The sequence below is a fragment of the Typopeltis vanoorti genome, chromosome 5 (genome assembly GCF_054136105.1).
Source record: "Typopeltis vanoorti isolate ZY-2024b chromosome 5, IOZ_Tvanoo_1.0, whole genome shotgun sequence".
In the NCBI taxonomy this organism is placed as follows: domain Eukaryota; kingdom Metazoa; phylum Arthropoda; class Arachnida; order Uropygi; family Thelyphonidae; genus Typopeltis; species Typopeltis vanoorti.
The window spans coordinates 139830906-139856746 of NC_143553.1; the positions used below are offsets into that span (position 1 = coordinate 139830906).

At 38.5% G+C, this 25841-nt stretch overlaps 1 protein-coding gene across 2 annotated transcripts in view; it reads left to right on the top strand.

The window, feature by feature from the left end:
• LOC150106871 (33 kDa inner dynein arm light chain, axonemal-like) overlaps positions 1-13525 on the top strand; it is a 70285-nt gene extending 56760 nt beyond the window's left edge. For both annotated transcript variants that reach the window (XM_090392782.1, XM_090392784.1), the window contains one exon: positions 11628-13525. In XM_090392782.1, coding sequence (XP_090248908.1) covers positions 11628-11681 — 54 coding nt within the window. In that variant the 3' untranslated portion in view covers positions 11682-13525. The remainder of the gene's footprint in view (positions 1-11627) is intronic.
• The last annotated feature ends 12316 nt before the right edge of the window (positions 13526-25841 follow it).

A 25841-nucleotide genomic window follows, 5' to 3' on the forward strand; every position in this document is an offset into this window, starting at 1 on the left:
ACAATTAGTGATACCATACTAAGATGGAAGCGCAAGGAGTCAACTGTAAGTGCAACCCGCAGTGGACGACCCACCACCCTAACCGAATGTGACCATAGGGTGCTATGGAGGATAATATGCAAAAAACGCTATTCCTCGACCGAGACGTTGAATGCGGAGTTCCGCGAATCAAACAGAACACGTTTTTATTGTGTGGTCCATAGTAGGACCACAATATGCAAACCCCACGTTACCCGAACCAACATGCCTGGTCGTCGTCAGCAGTGCAAAGAGTGTGTACAGTGGGATGTGGAAGCTTGGAAAGCTGTGTTATGGGACGATGAATCGCACTACACCCTCTACTGAGCACATGGACGGGTTTGGGTGTGGCAGATTCCTTGTGAACGTCTCTTACTGGAGTACCTAACACCAAGTATGAAATTCGGAGGGTGTGATGATATGTCTTTTTTTTTCTTGGTTTGGCTTCGGACCTCTGTTTGTGGTACCACGAACATTGAACTCCTAGAAGTATCTGAACATTCTTGACAGTGCAATGCTTCCTACTTTGTAACGTTTCGATGAAATTCACCATTGTCTCTTTCAGCAAGAAAGAGACAATGTTCCGTGTCATAAGGCTGCTGCTGTAACTGCGTGATTTGTGGACATGAGCGTCGCTACGTCTGACTGCTCTCCATAGAACCATGATCTCAACACTATTGAACATCACCACCTGGATGGTCCAAAATTCCCATTGATCGCTATCGTACGCTTGTGGAAAGTATTCCCCGTAGGATTGCTGCACTCATAGCAGCAAAAGGAGTTCCTACATCTTATTAAAGGTGCCATGGCTTTTTTTTGTTCCTCACACTATGGTTTCCTTTGACCTTCTTTACAACCAGTGTGTGTGTGTGTGTGTGTGTGTGTGTGTGTGTGTGTGTGTGTGTGTGTGTGTGTGTGTGTGTGTGTGTGTGTGTGTGTGTGTGTGTGTGTGTGTGTGTGTGTGTGTGTGTGTGTGTGTGTGTGTGTGTGTGTGTGTGTGTGTGTGTGTGTGTGTGTGTGTGTGTGTGTGTGTGTGTGTGTGTGTGTGTGTGTGTGTGTGTGTGTGTGTGTGTGTGTGTGTGTGTGTGTGTGTGTGTGTGTGTGTGTGTGTGTGTGTGTGTGTGTGTGTGTGTGTGTGTGTGTGTGTGTGTGTGTGTGTGTGTGTGTGTGTGTGTGTGTGTGTGTGTGTGTGTGTGTGTGTGTGTGTGTGTGTGTGTGTGTGTGTGTGTGTGTGTGTGTGTGTGTGTGTGTGTGTGTGTGTGTGTGTGTGTGTGTGTGTGTGTGTGTGTGTGTGTGTGTGTGTGTGTGTGTGTGTGTGTGTGTGTGTGTGTGTGTGTGTGTGTGTGTGTGTGTGTGTGTGTGTGTGTGTGTGTGTGTGTGTGTGTGTGTGTGTGTGTGTGTGTGTGTGTGTGTGTGTGTGTGTGTGTGTGTGTGTGTGTGTGTGTGTGTGTGTGTGTGTGTGTGTGTGTGTGTGTGTGTGTGTGTGTGTGTGTGTGTGTGTGTGTGTGTGTGTGTGTGTGTGTGTGTGTGTGTGTGTGTGTGTGTGTGTGTGTGTGTGTGTGTGTGTGTGTGTGTGTGTGTGTGTGTGTGTGTGTGTGTGTGTGTGTGTGTGTGTGTGTGTGTGTGTGTGTGTGTGTGTGTGTGTGTGTGTGTGTGTGTGTGTGTGTGTGTGTGTGTGTGTGTGTGTGTGTGTGTGTGTGTGTGTGTGTGTGTGTGTGTGTGTGTGTGTGTGTGTGTGTGTGTGTGTGTGTGTGTGTGTGTGTGTGTGTGTGTGTGTGTGTGTGTGTGTGTGTGTGTGTGTGTGTGTGTGTGTGTGTGTGTGTGTGTGTGTGTGTGTGTGTGTGTGTGTGTGTGTGTGTGTGTGTGTGTGTGTGTGTGTGTGTGTGTGTGTGTGTGTGTGTGTGTGTGTGTGTGTGTGTGTGTGTGTGTGTGTGTGTGTGTGTGTGTGTGTGTGTGTGTGTGTGTGTGTGTGTGTGTGTGTGTGTGTGTGTGTGTGTGTGTGTGTGTGTGTGTGTGTGTGTGTGTGTGTGTGTGTGTGTGTGTGTGTGTGTGTGTGTGTGTGTGTGTGTGTGTGTGTGTGTGTGTGTGTGTGTGTGTGTGTGTGTGTGTGTGTGTGTGTGTGTGTGTGTGTGTGTGTGTGTGTGTGTGTGTGTGTGTGTGTGTGTGTGTGTGTGTGTGTGTGTGTGTGTGTGTGTGTGTGTGTGTGTGTGTGTGTGTGTGTGTGTGTGTGTGTGTGTGTGTGTGTGTGTGTGTGTGTGTGTGTGTGTGTGTGTGTGTGTGTGTGTGTGTGTGTGTGTGTGTGTGTGTGTGTGTGTGTGTGTGTGTGTGTGTGTGTGTGTGTGTGTGTGTGTGTGTGTGTGTGTGTGTGTGTGTGTGTGTGTGTGTGTGTGTGTGTGTGTGTGTGTGTGTGTGTGTGTGTGTGTGTGTGTGTGTGTGTGTGTGTGTGTGTGTGTGTGTGTGTGTGTGTGTGTGTGTGTGTGTGTGTGTGTGTGTGTGTGTGTGTGTGTGTGTGTGTGTGTGTGTGTGTGTGTGTGTGTGTGTGTGTGTGTGTGTGTGTGTGTGTGTGTGTGTGTGTGTGTGTGTGTGTGTGTGTGTGTGTGTGTGTGTGTGTGTGTGTGTGTGTGTGTGTGTGTGTGTGTGTGTGTGTGTGTGTGTGTGTGTGTGTGTGTGTGTGTGTGTGTGTGTGTGTGTGTGTGTGTGTGTGTGTGTGTGTGTGTGTGTGTGTGTGTGTGTGTGTGTGTGTGTGTGTGTGTGTGTGTGTGTGTGTGTGTGTGTGTGTGTGTGTGTGTGTGTGTGTGTGTGTGTGTGTGTGTGTGTGTGTGTGTGTGTGTGTGTGTGTGTGTGTGTGTGTGTGTGTGTGTGTGTGTGTGTGTGTGTGTGTGTGTGTGTGTGTGTGTGTGTGTGTGTGTGTGTGTGTGTGTGTGTGTGTGTGTGTGTGTGTGTGTGTGTGTGTGTGTGTGTGTGTGTGTGTGTGTGTGTGTGTGTGTGTGGTGTGTGTGTGTGTGTGTGTGTGTGTGTGTGTGTGTGTGTGTGTGTGTGTGTGTGTGTGTGTGTGTGTGTGTGTGTGTGTGTGTGTGTGTGTGTGTGTGTGTGTGTGTGTGTGTGTGTGTGTGTGTGTGTGTGTGTGTGTGTGTGTGTGTGTGTGTGTGTGTGTGTGTGTGTGTGTGTGTGTGTGTGTGTGTGTGTGTGTGTGTGTGTGTGTGTGTGTGTGTGTGTGTGTGTGTGTGTGTGTGTGTGTGTGTGTGTGTGTGTGTGTGTGTGTGTGTGTGTGTGTGTGTGTGTGTGTGTGTGTGTGTGTGTGTGTGTGTGTGTGTGTGTGTGTGTGTGTGTGTGTGTGTGTGTGTGTGTGTGTGTGTGTGTGTGTGTGTGTGTGTGATGGCAAGCCACCACACACACACACACACACAGCTGAGAGACTTGCCATCTAGCTTCAGTTGTTGCGCATGTAAGAATGGACCGACATCTGCTTTTTCCTATCTTCATGAACATAACTTTCAGCGCGGAAGTAAACGAATATGCAAACATTTACGGAATGAAACATTTACGGGAAATTACCAATATAACTTTAATTTTACTTTCGATTCCTTGTGCTTTTAACCTATTTCTGTAAGTGGAATTTATTTATTTTATTTATTTTTTTCTTTAGCATTAGTAAATTTTAAGTAACTGATATGAGACAAACAAGGTTTTGAACTCTCCGCATTTGAGGGCTTGCATGAACAAATAAGACTTTTAATTCAATGAATCAAAAAAAAAAAAAAATTCTCTGGTTACTTTGTGGCATGAAATTTCACAAGGAAAAAAAAAGAAAAAGAATGTTATCCTCATTCTTAAAGTTGTATATAACACATCAACGACACCCAAGTGTTCATTTCAATTTACACATTTTATTTGAATAAAATATTTTTTACAAATTGTATTAACCGAATCTAACAATACAAAAAATAAATAAATAAATAAACTGAAAAATACATCAAAGGTTCTTCCCACACTTGTGGAATTGCCATCATATGGTTTTTGACAATGTGACTCTCATCTGAAAGTTAATTTTTCGTTTGGCGTTCGTTGGGAATTTATTACTGTAGTAAAATTAAGGGGTGTGTATTTATTTCTTTGAATCCAATACATATACTTCAGAGAATTATTAAAAGCACAGAATCTTTCGTTATGTTTCCAAAAGCATTTAAAAGTGCACATTATGGTTTCACGTTTTGGGCATCCAATTTCATTTAAATCAAGAACAGGCCTCCCTATTAACTTCGTTAATGTTTTTGATTTTACTTTTCCTTTGACAAGTAATATGCGAGATTTGCATGTTGATTCTATCATCAATCTCTTAGTTTGTCCAAAGATAGTGAACCAATTTCCCACTTCAGCTGAAGGTTATGTTTTATTAACCAAGAATTCTGTTTTTTAACTCTTTCAGGTAATTCTTTCCAACTACAAGGTGATTTTGTCAATGCATATCTTACACTAATTCCATCAGAAATACAAATTTCTTTAGGAAATAAATTTGAACTCTTATTCAAAAGAAATTGGCAGTCAATTATCCCAATGATAACTGAAAATTCGTATTTTTCACCCACTGTCGATTTTTCATAATCGTTTTCCTTCATTCTTCTTCTTCGATTGCTTCATATGGCACCACAAATAAATAGTTATTTATTATTTCACTGATTATTAGCTCTGATCATATACTTTATGGTAACTTTCGTTTACAAAATTCTAAACAATTAGAACTTTTCACAAAGAAACTTTCAAAGAATTTGTGGCTCACCCATTATTTTTACATTACCAAACACAAATCACAAAACAACAGCTGCAGTGGATGAATGATTACCTTAAGTCCAAAGTCACTCGACTCTATGGTATTTTCTTATAGTACTGTTTACACTTACCATGCCCTACCCTGACCATTCCTTCAAAAATGAACCTTTTGCGCAGATGACTCAACGACATGTTTTCACATGCTGTTGGATATACTGTTGATGTGTTTTTATCTTACTTTGTGTAGGGAAAGGTAAAATTTGTATATGTGTTATCTGTAGAGTACAAACATTTTCTCTATGCCAAACTTTAAAGAAGAGTTAAAGTCACATTTTGTTGGGTTAATTAGGTGCTTCTCTCTCTCTCTCTCTCTCTCTCTCTCTCTCTCTCTCTCTCTCTCTCTCTCTGTAAAATAACCAAATTCTAACAGTTCGGATTTTCGATTATGTGAACGATTTGTTTTCATATAACTCAAATAATGTCAATAGGTAGCATTAGACAATTTCTAAAATAATCAATACATGGATATTCGTTTTCAACACTTTTTTTTCCTGTCCTGGCATTAATTTCACTGTTGTGATTTTTTTAAAATAATTAAACAGAATTGCATTAAGATATAAAGTTGTGGATTTAAATATCAAGATCTAATCAGAATAACTGAGTAAAAATTCACTGTGGAAAAACACAACAACAAAAACACACATCTTTGTTCATTTATGTTTACAAATGCACATTTTATTTTGCTGAAATACTATTTACAAGTATATTCACTGAGAAAAATTCGAAACATGTAATTACCTAAAAATATTTCACAACATTTAGTTTAGACTCTTAACATTTTCCAAAGAGTTCAATGAATAAAATTTTTGTTACTCACTGTTTCTTGGCTACATTACGTCAAAATAGCTGGTGACGCAAAAGAATTTTTAAATGTGATACCATGGTAACCACACTTCCATACATTTCATATTGTGTCAGTCTGGAAATGACACCATGCCTCCCTAAACATTCTGTGTATTCTTTTGTCAGCAAATATACACAAACAGTTTTTGTAAAATGTTCATAAATGTCTCAAAATAAAGAATCTTTATCGAATTGGATAAAATCTTGAAAGTCTAATTTTACCATTGATGAATTTAAATGATTAGCGATAATTTTTCCCATTATACGAGCAGATGGTAATTCAGTTTCCAAAAATAGTAAACGATTATCAATGTCGTACATTTTTGGTGAAAATTTCTCAGCTTCTTCACAACTAATAGAAAAAACTTTACTTCCATCACCTCCTGTATCATCGAGTATTAGTTCCCCATCTTGGCATTTCAGAATATAACACTCACTAAGGTCCATTTCGTAGTCAACTCTTCTTTGCAAGTAGCCGAGGATATCAGACCACTTCCTGCATAATTTTTCCCAAGTGGTCCTGGATAAATACATCACAATGTACATGTCTTCTAAAATAATAATCGGTTTCCATCCTTTTAGAGCTAGGTGAAGAGTTTTGTCTCGTGCTATTTTCCTGAAGAAAGAAAATTTCAATGACTTTTGTGGCTCACCCATTATTTTACTTTACTTTCCTGGATTTTCCTGGATACCAATCACCACAACACAATACGATGACTTCACAGGATGAACGAATTGTCATAACTGCAAAGACACTTGACTCGTTTATTTTTCCTTATTGTACTGTTTACCTGACCCTTAACCCTGACCGTTCCTTCCAAAATGAAACTTTTTGCACAGATGATTCACGGATATGTTTCTACATGCTGTTGGATAAAACATGACGACAATGATGGATGTGTGTCACCCTGGGAAAATTCCAAGATATCTTATCTCAAAAACATCACTCATAATTCCATAGCCAAACAAAACATGACAACAATGACGTTATGTGTTTGGAAATTTCTGGGGAACATATGTCTCTCTTTCTGTAATATCACAGAGGGTGACAGCTGTCTTCCCTGCAATGCTCCCCCACCTAACCCCATCACCCTAGTCTCTCCCCTCTTCTCCAGAAGATGTCTGCTCAGCCTAGTGGAAATGAGTGAGCTCATCTTTTGCAGATATCTTTTAGTGATGTCACCTCCAACTGATAGTGATAACTTGTTTGGGAAAAAAAATTAAAAAACGCATTTTTTATTATAACTTTTTTGGGAAAAAATAAAAAAACGCGTTTTTTTAATTTTAATTTTTAATCGAAGAAGAAGAATGCAGGAAAACGATTATGAAAAATCGACAGTGGGTGAAAAATACGATTTTTCAGTTATCATTGGGATAATTGACTGCCAATTTCTTTTGAATAAGAGTTCAAATTTATTTCCTAAAGAAATTTGTATTTCTGATGGAATTAGTGTAAGATATGCATTAACAAAATCACCTTGTAGTTGGAAAGAATTACCTGAAAGAGTTAAAAAACAGAATTCTTGGTTAATAAAATATAACCATCAGCTGAAGTGGGAAATTGGTTCACTATCTTTGGACAAACTAAGAGATTGGATGATAGAATCAACATGCAAATCTCACATATTACTTGCCAAAGGAAGAGAAAAATCAAAAATATTAACGAAGTTAATAGGGAGGCCTGTTCTTGATTTAAATGAAATTGGATGCCCAAAACGTGAAACCATAATGTGCACTTTTAAATGCTTTTGGAAACATAACGAAAGATTCTGTGCTTTTAATAATTCTCTGAAGTATATGTATTGGATTCAAAGAAATAAATACACACCCCTTAATTTTACTACAGTAATAAATTCCCAACGAACGCCAAACGAAAAATTAACTTTCAGATGAGAGTCACATTGTCAAAAACCATATGATGGCAATTCCACAAGTGTGGGAAGAACCTTTGATGTATTTTTCAGTTTATTTATTTATTTATTTTTTGTATTGTTAGATTCGGTTAATACAATTTGTAAAAAATATTTTATTCAAATAAAATGTGTAAATTGAAATGAACACTTGGGTGTCGTTGATGTGTTATATACAACTTTAAGAATGAGGATAACATTTTTTTTCTTTTTTTTCCTTGTGAAATTTCATGCCACAAAGTAACCAGAGAATTTTTTTTTGATTCATTGAATTAAAAGTCTTATTTGTTCATGCAAGCCCTCAAATGCGGAGAGTTCAAAACCTTGTTTGTCTCATATCAGTTACTTAAAATTTACTAATGCTAAAGAAAAAAATAAATAAAATAAATTCCACTTACAGAAATAGGTTAAAAGCACAAGGAATTGAAGGTAAAATTAATAGTTATATTGGTAATTTCCCAACGGAAACCAAGCGTTCGAACCAAAACACACGATTTCTCACCTACGTACAACAAATGGCGACCGGATAAGAGAGAATATCTTTAAGATAAGACTTAATGAGAAATATACAGTGTTGGAAAATAAATTCACATACTGTATATATTTATTAATTTTGCTCAGTTATTCTGTTAGAATATGACCTTTAAAAGTAAAATACAGAAAATAACCATTCAATTTGGAAAAAAAAAAAATAATAATAATAATAATTTCACTTGTCAGAATTCCATACTCTAACAACAATCGGAATTCGAAACCGGAAATAACACTTAACCTAATCAAATCGGAGCATAGACTTTCCCACCAAGCTTGGGCAACCGTGGGAAAGAATTAATACAGAGAACCAATTGGATAGTAATCTAAATTAAAATTAAATGTAAGCATTAATTTACTACACCAATGAATTCCGACGGTAACGAAGAATGAATAATTTTAGGATATGCGTCATTCAAACGTGGATACTAATCCCTTAGTCATATGTAAGTATTTGAGATATATCCAAACTTGAGGAAATGCTACCTTTTGAACAATACCCCAATTTACGGATATGACTCATGTCATCCCCTTTGAAGAAAACTGCTTGCTGGGGGATATTGCAAATGACGAAACCACAGCATCTACGGTTTGTAATCTAAAGGATGAAGTAACTAGTTCAGGTTACAGTATTTACAGAAATTTCATTCTTTGTGGTTTTTGTGTTTGTGTTGTGTTGTGGATATAAAATTCAACTATTTTGGAATATTCGTATTTAGAAGAGTCATCTGGAAAGCTGTAAGTACTTTTTTAACTTAAACATAACAACTGCTCGTATGCGTAATTCTAATACCGAATACTTTTTTGTAAGCGTAATTCTAATACTGAATAGTTTTTTTTTCCATAAGAATAATCATAGGGTATACAGGGTGTTCGGGATAAATTTGACAGTTTCGTAAGGAAAAAGAAAATCTTCTTTGTATCTATTAAATTTAATGAATTGACAAAAAAACATTACAGGCAGAGTTAATTACAATACTATCAACAAGATTTACTCAAAATAACCACCATTAGCATCGATCACAGCTTCAATTCTGCTTCGGAACCTCGAACAAGCTGATGCTAGTCTCCCTGGGAAGGGCCGCAAAAACTGTTTTAATTTTATCCATTAACTGGGCTTTTGTATTACTGGAAGTGCGATTGGTGTCTTTTTCAACTGCGCCCCATACAAAATAATCCATGGGGTTAAGGTCTGGGGAGTTTGGAGGCCAAACATTTGGACTGGTGAAGTCGTAGAAATTTTCAGACAACCATTTTTGACTTTTCCCAGAGGTGTGGCAAGGGGCCAAATCCTGCTGCCATACATACGGCCTACCATTGGCTACCCTTGTTATCCAGGGCTTGACTACAGTTAGCAACTCCACGAACAAAGCCCGAATTCCAATGCCAGGGTTCTTCAACACCTGTTCCTGCAGATTTGCGAGGAATTCTGCTGTACGAACGCAATCAGATCGTCTGCTAGGGATCTTTCTTCTTGCTACATCCTCGTAGTCACCATTGCAAGTCTCTAGTTCATGCCTGATTGTTTTTACTGTATTCAGGGAGCATTGGGCAGCAGTCGTAATATCCTTATTTTGATGGCGGGCACGAATCATCATGATACAAGTTATTCTCTTCCATGATTCAGGTGGGTTCCAGCTATCCATCCTTTCTGACATCTTGTATATGAATGAAGAAGGGTCCAAACTTTTAAATGAAGAGAAGTGTGTGTTAATACATGTAACTTACGGAAAAATATAATTAATTATAAATATGTCAAATTTATCCCGAACACCCTGTATATTAAAGTATCAACATGGATACATTAGCGATTTTTTATGTCTATTGTGTATGTGTGTGTTTAGGGACAGGTTTTTTAAGTATATAATTAATTATTCAGAAAAACTCGAAACACAACACCCATCACGACTTTCTCTAAGAATTCCCACACTTTAACAGGAAAGAAATACCCAAAATGTATTGGAAAATTAGTACAACCATCTATAGAAGAAAAAAATTATTTATTGAACTTTAAGATCGTACTTTAGACAAATCAAAATATTCGGATGAATTATGAATAAAATATGAACTTGATTAGATTATGAATATAAAAGAAAATACAAATTAAGTATGGGGAAAAAAAGTGTGTTTGAGTTACATTAGTATATATCATTAATTATTCAGAAAACTTAATCACAACTGCCATCACGACGTACTCTAAGAATTCCACCCTTTAACATTAAAGAAATACCCCAAAAATGTATTGGAAAATTAGTACAATCATTTACTTTGCCGGCATTGCCACCAATCATTGCCGGCAAAGGTTGGTCGATTGGTAGAGCCTCTGCTACTAATGGCTCAGTTAAGTAAGTTTGAGCGCGGTTAGTAGTTGGAAGGGGGCCAATCGTTCGATGCTGTTGGCACACTCTCCCTCGATGAGTCTTTGGACTCCCTGAAGGTGTCAAATAATAATAATAATAATAATAATAATTTATAGAAGAAAAAAAAAGTGTATTTGAGTTACATTAGTATATATAATTCCCACACTGAATAATCACGTGAATAATTAAATTATTCACGTGATGTCCCCGACAGTCAATGGCCCCAGCGAAATTCCAAACTCAATAACAACAACAAACATTCGCGTCACGATTCCTTATCTTATCTTGATCTTGATCTTGTTTAAAATGTCCACCAATCACAACACGATTCCTTATCTCTAATATATCTTCCTTTCCATTCAAAACAATAACGTCACTTATCTACATTTCATAACAACAAACATTCACGTCACGATTCCTTATCTTATCTTGATTGTGATCTTGTTTAAATTGTCCCACCAATCACAGCACGAATCCTTATCTCTACCATCACCCATAATCCCATACGCGAACCAAAACACAAGAACTGAAACCAGTGACACATATGACCACAGGGAAATTCCAAACATTCCAGACCCATGACGTCATCAACCATTCACGTTACGATTCCTTATCTTATCTTGATCTTGATATTGTCAAAAGCGCCCGCACTACTATTCACGAAGAACACCTCTCTTCCCCGAATTCTTCTTTTCATCTGATACCTTTTTCTGTCAATTTATACTTCTCCTATCATTTTACGAAATTAGCAGCTTTTACAACTACTAAAGTGAGAATTATGCTCGTGATCCTTAGGATTTCTTCTGTATTTTTGTTCAAATCCATTATCGCCAAAAAAAGAGTGGCACATTAGGAATGTAAAGTTTAGAAATAATTAATCGGTTGACTGAATTTCATGTAAAAGAATTTCAAATTCACCAAACGGACAAAATGCGTAGCTATGGGGACAAAAGAGGAGCAAAATTCGTATTTCTTTTACTTCAGATCATGCGAATATTAGGTATTAAATAATTCACGATACTTGGAAGGTCATGAGCCTTATGAGCTTGTAACCATAATTCATAATTTTAGGAGAAGATACTTAATCTTATGTCTAAATATGTGTAAACTGAAGGTATTTTTCTCACCTGCTTTCCAGGTTCTCGAAGGAAACCTTCTATCTTATGAGATCGGTTATTCCACCTTCAGTTGAAATCTGATAAAAATTATTCGTGTCGTAAGCGGAACTTGAATCCATGTCTTTCCAATCAAAAAAGGACTTCTTCCAAACCGACTGACCTACGAAGGCTCCTACTCAAAAACAAAAGTACACACAACAGCCATCTAGACATCCTGTACAAATTGCAAGCCTTAGGTTATTTTCAGCAGTGGCGAATTCTCCATGCTTGCTGCGCAAGCTCCTTAATAGAGAAAGAAGTAATATTTATTTGTTAATAAATGCATACATTTATAAGCATTCCATTTAGGCTTTTATTTTTGTAAACAGAAGACGTTTTAAGCTTCCGCGGCAATAATTGAGCTTTGCGTTGTGTATCGAAGGCCGACGCTAGTCGAGCTACCTTGACTTGCTGGGTTGTGGGAGCATCCAGGTCCTCGCTTCATCGCTGTGATTTCATAGCCATTTCCGCTCCCCCCACGTCATATCACCCTGTTGCTTAAACACGGGCCGTACGCAGTCAAAGTAGCTCTAGCCAGTAAGCTTCAGCCAGCCTTTACAAGTGTGCGTGTTGTTTGGGAAAATTAAGTCAACTAACTTTTTAGGACGATGTTATTCACCAGTTCATAAAGAACTTATAGGGTAGAATTTGTATTCAAGTAGCTAAATTGAAAAAGATAGAATATCATTTGTAAAATAAATGTATTTGTATGATTATATACACATAAATTTCTAAATACAGGTAACCCTCGTATAACGCGGTACTTATACAACGCGGTTCCGATAAAAACACGGTCTACAAATTGTAGTAACCCTTTATCTTTTCATATGTTTTTCACCGCGCAACTTAAAATTCAAATTTTATCTTCGTTAAATTTGTGTCTGCCTGTATCCCGCATGTAATTATAAGTAGCGAATTTATATTAGGGGAAATACCCTTTAGCACGCATGTACCTCAATTGTTTACCGTATAAAACGTTTATTGTTGAAAATTGTCCTCGTTTCTGCCAGGAAAGTGCATTAAAAATCAGAAGTGTGTTCATATCAAGCTGAGCACTTTATTTTTTGGTGAGTTACATACAATATGTAATGCTTGTGTAAAAATTTTTTGTGTAAAAATTTATTTTTATAGTAATGGCCACAAACTGCAACGAAAGGGAAAAACCAACATTGGAAACAAAATTAATTTCTCACGAAGAAAAATATTCAAAATCTTGGATCGGTTGAAAAATGAAGAAAAACCAGGAGTTTTTGCAGGGACTTTGAATTAAAATGAATCAACAATTCGAACAATCAAACAAAATGAACATGAAATCCGAGAAAGTGTTTATTGCTGGGTCAACGATAAGTGCAAAGCGCGTTGCTCGTGTACGCGATATTCTAATAGAAAAATGAAGAAATTTCTAATGATTTCGATAGAAGATTGACCTCAAAGGAAAATTCCTATGGATGGAAATCTTATTAAACAAAAAGCTCTCAAAGTTTATAAACATTTATAGTGCAGACCAAGTGTTCAATGAGGATGAATCCGGGTTATATTGGGGAAAAGTGCAAAAACGCAGCTATATTTCGAAAAATGAAAAATCAGCTCCTGGATTCCAAGTTTCCAAAGATAGAATTACTCTACTGTTTTGTAGTAAGGCATCAGGTGATTACATGACAAAACCAATGTTTATTAACCAATCCTCAAATCCTCGTGCTATGAAAGATTAAAATATGCACTATTTTATTTTGCCTAAAACATTTATGCATTATGTGCAATGAAGTTTAAGTACAATTTGTAATTTTTATACTTTTATACTATATTTGTTTCATAGTTTATGTGTTTTCTTAACTTACATGAATTACCTGAATTAAATAAAAATATATGTTTTGTTGGATTTGTTGTTTGTTTGTTGTTTATATAATTTGTTGTTTATATAATTGTTGTTTATATCATTTGTTGTTTATATAAGAACGATTTCGGAACCTAACCCTACTTTTTCTATGTGATCTGAGACTCGCATAACGCGGAATTTCTGCGGAACCAACATCCGCGTTATACGAGGGTTACCTGTACATAGTTTTAAATGGTCAGTAATTCATTATTCCGCTAATCAGACTTCAATCACACCTCTCATTCCCTGAATGATAACAAGAGCAAGCATGAATTTCATGACCAGCATTCGCCCCTGATTTTCAGCATGCTGTCCGTTATGTTGCAGACGGTTTCTTTCAGCGTGTTTAGTCCGTGTACAATCTGTATCCAAAACAACGGCGATAAAAATCCGTAAATGAGTGAAATCTCGGAACATTATGTTGATGTGCTCCCAAATTTATGCCGTTCAATCTCTTTCCGGTCTATTAATAGTTCAAAATTAAGTGTATATTGATACCACATTTGAATTAATTGAATACCTTAATTTTGAATAATTTTTACTTCGCCGAAGTGAAGCCTATTGGCTCTTATTTCAGTAATAATGTTAATAGTTCTCCCATTATGTTATTTCATTCAACTTATTTTTATCCATAGATAATATAAATATCTTAAAACGATCATCTCATTACCAAAGCATCAAAAGCTTGTGAATATTTGATTCAAGAATATATAGTGTTTATTTGTTTGTTTGTGTCAGATGGTCTTTTCAAGAATAGAGGCTTTTTTTTTTCCCCGATAAATAAAAGGAGTAATAAACAGAAATGCTCTTCAAAAAATAAGGATTCAGCAGAACAAGGCAATGAAAATTAATTATTTTAGAGAATAAATAAATTGAGATCTGATGTGATTATTTTTCTCTTACTCTGTGCACAATTGCGATTTTTTTTTTTTTTTTTTACAAAAAATAAGTGTCCTTATGCTACAAAATATCTAAATGCATTGGCTTAAGATATTTATATTCATCTAGGGAAAAGAATGGTACTTACTTTATTATTAATCTCCATAATTTTAATGATAGTACAAATGTGATCAGAGTCTCTTGTAGGAAGGTGGTTGATAACTATTGGAATAGAAACTCTGTATTTATCGATTCCTGCCTGAAATAATAATAATAATAATAATAATAATATGAAATGTTTCTCTAGTTTCACAAGTAAATCTGTGCTACTTCATGAGCATATTACAATCTATTAGTCATATTGAATGACTCTAACAGATTAATACAGATTATTACGCTGCATTAATACGTAATGCATTGCATTACGTATTAATGTAGCCAGTAGCACCCTCTATGAAAGATTTCTGTCAGATGTCACTCATTCTTAAATTCGTCTGCAATCTGATCACTAGAGTAGACTGCTTGTAACAAACATATTGTATGTAAACCAAGCGACAGTTTCATCGTAAGACGTATGAGGTAAGATTGCGTTATCTAGAATGATCCTGTGCTAGGCAAACAAAAAAATACAAAATCCATGATAGTAAAATACTGGTCATAATACTATCGACGACGCAATTTAATATCATGTAAGACAGCCCTAAACACGCTTGCACCGCTGCCAAGTTTTATTACCAGTGTAGTTCTGTTGAAGGCATTCTCTTGTCACGTAAACAGATGATAAGCGTAGTCAAACCTAAGCATCGGCAGTGGTCAGTTTTATGTTTTTTCTTTACTTAAAAATGTGAAGTTGGCATATTGGATGGTATTTAACTTTCGTAAGCTATTCTATTTAGCGATTAGGGACTCGAATACTCAAACCTGCAAATGTAGTAGTCCATCTGAGGACCTTTAAACTTATTGAAGCTCATCACCTCGTGGAATTTTCTTGTTAATATAAATTGAGGAAGTGCAAACACAAAAAGATTAAACTTGAACACTACCCGAGATAAATGTCACAATAAAAAGCTTCACACATTTCATAATATCTCTACCGTGTGTGTGTGTGTGTGTGTGTGTGTGCGCGCGCGCGCGCGTGCGTGATTGTCTTGTTAGCAATAACACAAAATTACCTCATCAATGCTGCACTCTTTTTCTAAAGGTTGAATATCAATATCTTTTTGTCTTACGCCCGCTATATTTTCTATCATGTCCGTAATTGCTGTCTCAAGAGTTGTAATTGGATTATCCGAACATGTCATCATAGGAAACTGAAATATCCACTTAGTGCCAATTACTGGTATCACAAATACTGTAATAATAAATACATAAATAAGCGTTTAATGTCATGTGACTATCACTCAATGGCAGAATATCAGTTTTCATAACTTTGCTTTTGATTCCATATGATACCTTAAGGGAAACAATATTTTGTGGAGTGGTCAATGCTAGATGTGAAACTATCACTATAACGTGACTTAGTTCTCGTGAGGAGGAACTCTACAAAATAAGGCTACAAAACTTGAAACAACAGCTAACAGAAAAAATAACAGACAAAATGTATGACGTTTCACATTCTTGTTATAGATCATTTCACTTGTTCTTGGGTTGTCTGGACAGCATTACACCATCCGACCAGTGTGAAGGAGACTCAGCTATAGACTATAGATTTTGATACAAACAGAATTAAGAACACAAACCATATTTATTACCCCATGCTCTTGACTCGATTCAAAGTTAAGTCTTTCCGAAACCAGAGTTCGCATTCTTTTGTGGAGTTGCCAATGCTTCATAGTAAAGTCCTTCGACTAATATTTTACATCAAAGGTCTTCTAGAGGTCTAAAAACAACCTCAAGTTGAGAGCCTTCTATACGGAGCAGCTTTTGGGCTTCTGTCAAAATGAGAATTTCATAAGATCCACCAATGAAACATCCATAAAGATTTCTGGTCATTATAATTAATATACTGAGCAATGCGATGGTAGCTAATCAGGGATAGCGTGCCGAAGACAACCACCAATTATTAACGACATCCCGCGAAGAGAGGCATACGAGTGTCATCATCTCGCTGTCCCTAACCCTAATGCAGTACATTAATGTCTGAAGTAGTGTATGTTCTAGGATCAATTTTCTTGAGTTTACGGGAAGAAAAACCGGAGTTTCCGTGAAAATAAAACCGAGTTGCCGTGCCGGAGACCAAGTGAACCGGTCGCAGAAAAGCTTAGAAAAAGTTCCTCTATTTGGCGACCAGAATCGAACTTGAGTGGTCCTTCTTTGAGCAGCTTAGCGATATGGATGCAAACATCATTCCATAGGTCTACAAAGGCCTTAACGGATTTATTTTTTAACAGTGCAATGGTAATCCGCATGCAGAAGCTGGATTATGGTAGAGCAAACGGTGTTATTGGGAGCTATCAATCCTCACCACTGACTATTTTCTCTGAGGGAAGAATCTGGCTACCAGATCCAGTGAACGCTTACAATAGAATCATTTTCCCAACTGCAAAACATATCGAGAGAAGAATGTTAATGGGAGAATTTTTTAATAGAATTAGAATTTGTCAGAATCACGGCGTCATAACTAAGGTGCATGTTCTTCAGTTAGTTTGTCTGTTTTGTGGGTGTGAAAATGCTGACGTTCATGAGACTGACTTCAGTTGAAAAGACAGGATTCGAACCTAGCAGTATAAGTTGCCATGTCAAGGATAGGCGATCATAAGTCGTCTGTCCTTCTCCTTGATAACTCACCGCTACCTTCAATGATTTAACTGGAGAGTTCGTATCTTACACAATCGTACAGGCGTGTAAGAAACAGGTTTGAATATAGCAACATGATGCCAATGGACTTGATGATTGATTGCAACCAGAGTTAATTTAACTGATCATTTGGGGTATGAAAGAGGTGTGCTAAAAATAACCCTCGCTCGATAAATTCAGTGTTTATATTAAGAAGGTTCTGCGTCAAGAACGCAGGATCGTAATAATATTATTCTGTAAAAATAACATTATTAATAACAGTAGTAAAATAATAAAAGTTGTTATTCAATTATTCTGTAGGAAGTTTTTATTTTAGCTTATAAATGGTAATAAACAATCAATGTGTGTATTTACTGAATTCTATTAAAAATAAAATGAGAAATTGGATCAATCCTATTTTAACAATGACATGTGCATTCTCCGCATCACTCCTTGCCATAATATACATGTATATCCAAATATATCTGCATAAAGATTTCTAATTCAGTGGCTGGTATGTGTGATTTCTTTTCTTTCTTTAACTTTTTTTCCATGGCAATTTCACTAATTAAGGGTTGAAATGCTAAAGAAGGGATAGGTATCATTTTTTTCTCATAAAAAGTGAACGGCTTTTTGTGAATATTAGGGTCACGTTTAAACATATTGTGTGATGTGATTTTTATGTTTGAAAAATCATTAAAAAAACCAATTAATATAGAAATAAATTTCTTCAATGTCATATTCTATCGGAAAATATACTGGTTTAGATAGATTAGGGAACAAATAGAAATATCATGATAACTCAAATCTGTATGAAGTTTTATTCAGTTTAGTGAAAAGCAGTATGAATAGTTTAATTCAGTAACAAATGGGTTTATGAAGACAACGGTCAAAAAACGAGATCAAAATGAGCTTGTCAAAATGCCTTAAATAAGGAAAGTGGTCATCCCTCACAGCAAGACAGCTGGGGGGGGGGGGGCGAGTGTGTTTTCCCTCCGAAACAAAATGTCAGAAAAATTGCAGTTTCTATTTGGTGTATATTCATATTAATCAACATTAAAATAAAAAAATAATTCTTTTACCTTGTACTTTGTGTCTCTGACTTATATGGGACTTATCTTCCAAAATAGCGTGACAGGTAAACTCTCCTCCATTGTCCATTAACTGCACTCTGGGTATCAGAAGCTCTCCTCGCCGATTCACCGAATACCTATCCCATAGCTCCTGTTTGTGGGGTATCCATTCGTAGGGTTTTACATCTCTTCTACGTGTTTGCAAACACTGTATTTTCTCAGAAGTATCCAAAAAAAAGTTGTGTCCTATAACTCTACCTGAAGAAACCAGAAATAAAAAAAATAAGTGCTACTGGTAAAGAAGCACTCTCTTCCACCAAATCATAAATAAATAAATAAATAAATAAAATAATGATGATGAAATAATAAATAAAATACTTCCTGATTTCACAAATATTGGATTTGGCAATTGTGGCTGAGTAGCCCTATGCAAATTGTCTTTAGTTCCCAGCACTAGGCTGTGTGATGAAAGAGCATTACTGACTCAATTCTAGTAGTGGAGTAGAGGATTTTTTCTAGGTCTTTCTTCAACCACTTTCTAAATAAATTTTTGGCACAGGCCAGTCGGGTCTTCCTCCGAAAACTTGGTTATTTTTAATTCCTCAGGTTTAAAAAAAAAAACACTTGTAGAACTCTGCACTGTTATAGTGCAATAATACGAGTATTGGGGTCAGGGCTACAAGATAACAGCACTTGTCAGCCTTACTATCTCTCCTGAAACCTTCGATTGCTTAACAGCTTCAGCTCACAATCAGTGAAGGCTTGTGAAGGGATATGTTTAGATGGCAATAATGTAACTGGATCAACTTTATTATGGATCAATTACTCTCACAAACAATAAAGTGACACTGAGACAAAAGCGAATCTCCCTTATAAACTAATCCCATCAAAAAAGTCACACACCGACCAGCCAAAACATACAAACCGTACCAGAATTTCTTCACTAAAAACTCACTTTCACGTCCATTTTGTGTATGAAGATGAGATATTAGAGCTGTTGCAAAAACTGAATAAGAATTCAGCAATAGGGAATGATGGGATATCAGCACGTGTGATAAAAGAGTATTCAGCTGAACTGGCTATTACTTTGACCAGGCTGTTTAATATGAGTCTCAGAACAGGGAAGATTCCGCAGGAATGGAAAGAATGTATGGTAATCCCATTGCACAAGGGTGGTGCAAAGACTGATGTATTGATCAACTATTGACCAAGTATTTTCTCAGGAGCGGTGATGAGGATTTGAAAAAAAATGGTTAAGGCGCGCATTCAGAAATCGGTTGACAGTGAATCTCTACTTTGCAATGAGTAACATGGGTTTACTAAGGAAAGGTCACGTTTTCACAACTGGCTCACATCTATAACAATGTTATCACTGAACTAGACAAGGGGAATGGATATACCATGATGCTTTCGGATTTTGCTAAAGCTTTTGACAGAATACACCATGGAAGAATGTTTCATAAATTGGATAATATGGGTTTGGATTATAAAATATTAGCATAAATAAGAGGATGGCTGACTGACAGATATAAAAAAAAATGATATACGGGGGATGTGAGCCTGCAAGATTTAAGGTAACCAGTGGTGTACCACAAGGATCGGTGCTTGGTCCACTGTTATTCAATCTGTACATTAATGATATGGGGAAGGATTTGACAAGCGACATACAGCTATTTGCTGATGATGCAAAGATAGGTAGGGTAAGCAGGAATGCTGCTGATATGCAGTACTTGCAGAGTGATTTGAATAGGTTGGAATTGTGGGCATGGGAACATGGATGTTAGTTTAATGCTGTGACGGCTGGTAAGAATTTGTAGTGGTGGGGGCTGTAGTAATAAAAGTAAAAATCAATTTGGATTGAAAAAATTATATCATTAATAAAACTAAAATGTAACAGAATTTAACAATATTTAACAGAATTCTTTTCTTCATTCATTTCTACAAAGATATAAATTAAATGCTAGAATTAAATAGAATAAAGAAAAACCGCACAATACTTACCTACGATAACGACCACGACGTTAATTCGTGTTGTTTTATGCTCGTGTAGTAACACCTTGGGCTGCAATGCTATCAGCCCAAACTGCACGTAAATCACGTGTTTGTCCCCCAGTAGGTAGCGGTTTGGTGCGGTCTGCATTGAATGCAGCTCCAGCGTGGAGTATACTGATCCTCCACTGATAGTCAGTACTGATACTAGCCCTAGCCCTATTATATAAAATACTAGTGAGCGGCATTGTATTGCAAACAAGAAAATAATGGTTTTTAGATAAATATATAAAAACTTAAGAACGACATAATAAAATGAAACGTTTTTCTATTTTTAATGAAAATGAAAAGTTTTTCTGTTTTTCTGAAAATAATCGTTCACTTGCAGTCTTCCAGCCCTCAAGTGACCGATTATTTTCAACACAATGGTGGCACCTGTGCCTTTGTGAAACTGAAATAGCCTGCCAGAGAATGACTAATTGAGAATTCCTTCCTTTTAACTTTCTTTGGCTCCATGGTTCCTTGCCCAATTTAGTAATATTCATTTCCAGTATTTACCTGTCTCCCAACACTGATAACCACTCCCTACAATCCAGCCATCTAAATAGTGAGCTCATCTTCCTAGACAACCTCAACGTCCACAAATCCAACTGTCTTTCCTACTCCAACACCATTGACTCAGCAGGACGAGAAGCAGAAATCTTTGTTATAAGTAATGACTTAAGTTAAATGATTCATCTACCCACTCGGATTACCCTCTTCTCCTAATAACCCTCTTAACCCTGCAAATACTCTGAGCGTACCTCCTTTTTGGCCAGTTCTCCTTCCAAATACACCATAGAGGTCACCTCTCCTCTCAGCAAATCAGTCTACAAGCTTATGCAAGTCTCTTCTCTCACAAATGTTCTGCACAAAAGAGAGTAGGGAGTAGGTGAGGCCGGTTTAGCCTTATCTAACTTTGAGACTGAGTAGGCAGTTCAATCTCCACCGGTAGCCAATCAGAGATAGCTTGCCCAAGGCTATCACTAATTAAGTGGCACGCAGTGAAGAGAGACGGCTCGATAAGTGGCGCCATCTCGTGGTCCCTAACACAATATATATATTTGATGCCTGAAATAGCATGAGTTCTACAGTCGATTTTCTTGAGTTTACGAGACGATAAACCCGAGTTTCCGGGAGAAAAATCCCGCTTACCCGTGCCAGAAATCGACTAGCTCGGGAACCGGTCGAAAAAGGGCTCAGAAAAATTTCTTCTAGTCGCCGACTAGATTCGAAACCAAGAAGTCTCCTTCATGCGGTCAAGCGCTGTGGTATGCAAACACCACATCAACTGAGCTACACAGCCGTGTGTGTGTATATATATATATATATACATAATTAGTACTACTATTGGATAGATGTTAGGATATGTTTTGCATGCTTAAATTCTGGTAGTAGCGAAGTTGTTTTTATGGCTAAGCTAGTGGATTGGAAATGGCATTGCACTTATTGAGACAGTATAGTCCACAGTCGTTACAGAAATGAATGTGGATGTGACTTACAGAAAGTGGATATAACTAACATGTTACTTGTGTATCATATTAGTTATATCCACTAACATGATACATATAATCGAAATTATCTCATTGTAGGGGCATATTTTCTTAAGACAACCGTGTACATTTTTATGTCCATTCTGCTGGAATGAATAGAAAATATTTTCTTATAAGTGGTGCGCATTTTCATATAAGTGCCGCCATCGAAGTGAGCATTTTCATATGAGTGGTGCTTTGGAATTTAAAGTTTGTTAAGCTTTTGAGCTGTGTAACTCAGTGGATGTGGCGTTTGCACACCACGGCGCTTGGCCGCACAAAGGAAGACTTGGTTTCGAGCCTAGTCGGTGACTAGAGGAGATTTTTCTAACCCTTTTTTCGACCGGTTCCCGAGTGAGTCGATCTCTGGCACGAGCAAGCGGGTTTTTCCTCCGGGAAACTCGGGTTTTTCGTCCCGTAAACTCAAGAAAATCGACCGTAGAACCCACATTATTTCAGTCATTAAATATATTATGTTAGGGTTAGGGACCACGAGATGGCGGCACATTTGAGCCGTCTCTGTTCACTGTGTACTGCTTAATTAGTGATAGCCTTGGGCTATCTATCTCTGATTGGTACCAGTGGAGATTGAACTGCCCACTCAGTCTCCAAAAGTTAGATAGGGCTAAATGGCCTCGCCTACTCCCCATATGGGAATAAAAAGGCGTTAGTTGATTTTTTTAGTTTGTTAAGCTTAATACATACATACATACATACATCATCAAGGCCCACTCTTCCTAATTGGGTTGCGGGGGAAACAGCTGCAAGAAGAATTTCCAATGGTCACGATCCTCTGCCACCAAACTCAGGTGTTCTGGTGGGATTCTCAAACGTCTCCGCCCAAGGTTTTGGATATAATCTATCCAGCGAGTCCTTCGCCTTCCACGTGGCCTCCCACCCTCTGGCTTGGCAAAGAGGGCCTGCTGAGGTAGCCTCTCTTGTGGCATTCTGACCAGGTGTCCGTACCAACGTAACTGTGATCTCTCAACACGAAGAAGCAACAGTTGAGTATTGAGGGTTTCCCGAATTGCAGAGCTTCTGACTCTATCGAGTTTTGTCATCCCCGCAACCCCTCAAAGGAACCTCATTTCAGCCGCTTGGATTCGTGTCCGCATTCTTTTGGTCATTACCCAACTCTCATGACCATAGGTGAGAATGGGGACATAGACTGTATTGAAGACAGCCAGCTTTGCCTTCTGGCTTAACTCCCGTTTCAATACTACCGAACGCCCAAGCTCCCGCAATTTGAGCTTGCTAAGCCAATTCGAGTATCTAGCTCTACATCCCATTTTCCATCATTCGTGAATATGGACCCAAGGTATTTAAACTTCTCCACCTGCCTCATTGGGACTCCACTTACATTTAGAATGCACTGGGATGGTTGTCTTGAGACCACAAATGTTTCAGTTTTGGCCACACTGATCTTCATTCCGACCTCTGCACAGGCAGCTACAAACCTAGCCAGGGTCTGCTGGAGGTCATCTGTGAAGAGCTAAGCAGAACTAGGTCATCTGCAAAAAGCAGACATCCAATGCTACATTTTCAAATTCTGACACACTCACTGCCTCGGCTGTGCCTATCAATCCAGTCCATAAATATTATGAAAAGGAGGGGTGACAGAACACACCCTTGGCAGAGACCAACGGAGACTGTGAAAGGTTCAGACTTTGTACTGTTTACCCTGACACAAAACTCTGGACATTCATACAGGGACTTGATGACAGCCAATAGTTGACAATCCACTCCATACTCCTGTACTACTTGCCAAAGCTTATCCCAAGGAACCCGGTCATGCCTTCTCCAGGTCCACAAAACGTGTAGATATTATTGGCATATTCCCAATATTTCTTAAAGACTTTCCTTAAAGTGAATATTTGGTCAGTTGTGCTTCTACCAGGACGAAAGACACATTGTTCTTCATGGAACTTTGACTCAACTATGCTCCTGTACCGTCTTTCCAAGCACTTAGCATACACTTTCCCAGGCAGGCTGAGCAGAGAGATGCCATGATAGTTACTGCAATCCTTCTGGTCTCCCTTCTTAAAGTCTGGCATAAAGACTGGTATTATGCCTGTCTGCCATTGCTTTGGTGCTCGCCCAGATATTCAAGCAGCCTGACACACTCGAGTCAGCCAGAGAATACCGTCTCGATTTAAGGCTTTTAGCATTTCGGGCCGAATTTCATCATCGCCAGCAGCCTTGCCTGATTTTAGCGATTTTATTGCTAAATGGACCTCTTCTGCTGTGAGACTAGTCATTGCCCCGATCTGCACCTCTTGGATGTCCACAACTGCTGGGCCACCCGGGTTAAGAAGGCTCTCAAAGCATTCCCTCCATCTGTGGAGGATATCCTTCTCAGTTGTTAAAAGTGCACTATCAGAGGCCGTAATTGCCCTTGCTGTGCACGATTTCCCCCCTCGAAGGCGGCGGATGGTCTGCCAGAATACTTTGTTTGCATTTGCATAGGATGAGTCTAATTCTCCGAAGGATTCCAAAGCCTTCTGCTTTGCTGTCTTTACTGCCTTAGCAGTAGCTTTTCGGGCCTCAGCATACCGCACACGCATCTCAGGTGACCTGACTCTAAGCCATGTTAGGTAGGTCTCCTTTTTTGCCCGGACGGTTTTTCGGACTTCTTGGTTCCAACAAGGTGTCATTTTCTCACTGCCCGTTGCCACGCCGAGCCGCTTTCTGCCACACTATGAGAGTGCAGAGGCAGTGATAGCTGTTCTGAACAGCTTCCACTCCTCCTCAACTTCTGCAGTATGTTTGGGAATCTCTTTGAACCTGGAGGAAATGTCATCTGCAAAATTCTTCCTCACAGCCTCATTTTCCAATGTCTCCCATTTCACGCGGTATATCTGCTTAGGCCTACCAGCGTTGATGGTAGCATCTGGTTTCTGAAGCCGTAGAGTGCACACAACAAGGTGGTGGTCAGTTGACAGTTCTTCCCTTCTTCTCACACGAACGTCCAATACTGAGGAAAATAGGTCTGCTGAGACTATAAAGAAGTCAATCAGAGACCTTTGTTCTAGTGTATCCCTGTACCAGGTATACTTATGGACTTCTCGGTGCTGGAAGAAGGTATTCATTATGGACAAGCTGTTACTACAGCAGAAGTCCAATAATTTCAACACATTCGCGTTAGTTAAGGTCAGGGGCACCGTTCCTCCCAAACACACCCCTCGATGTCTGGTCATCTGTTCCAACATGTGCTTGGAAGTCACCCATTACAGGACTGATTCCATGTCTTCCACCCTGTCAAAAGCAGCAGCATCCACTTCCTCTAGGAAGGCAGAGTATTCTGACTCCAGATTAGGTGCATAGGCTTGTATCACAGCTAAGTCGTGGTTTTTCATCTGGAGCCTTAACACACACACATACTCGCCCCTCAATGGGATCCACTCAACAACCCAGTCTGACAGCCGGGCGCTTGTGAGTATCCCCACACTCGCCTGAGAAGACATTGTCGGGCTCACATCAGAGTAGTAGAGCTTCCACCCCTTATCCGGGTCGACAGTTCCAGAGCCTCTCCTCTTGGTTGAAGAAAGCCCGACTAAGTCTAGCCGGTAGCGCTTGGGTTCCTCAACCAGTTCCAACTCCTTCTCTGTCAGAGAGATGTTCCAGTTACCTAAAGCCCTAGACTGGTGCCATTGTCGTTGCCATTTCCGCCCTTCTGCAGAACCATTTCTTTGCGCCGCCCCTAAACACCTCCCCAAACGGGTAGCGGGCACATTGATGAAGTTTCCTCTAGCCGAGTGCTGAGGAGTGGTGTCTAAGGGAGACTGTAACATATTTTTCGAACGGGTCCCTCTGCCTAAAACCCGAACGCGTCCCTTGGTAACCTGCGATGTAATATGCACTGCACTTCCGCGGTGCCTATACACTAGCCGCCCCTGACAACAAGAGTCTTTTCGATCAAGCTGGAGAATAATTGTTCTGTCACCTTCTTAGCAAATGATGGCAGGGATGAATCCAGTATTGTGGAGTGTTGGAATAAATGTCGAGTCCAAGTTAATGCAGAGAATGAGCATA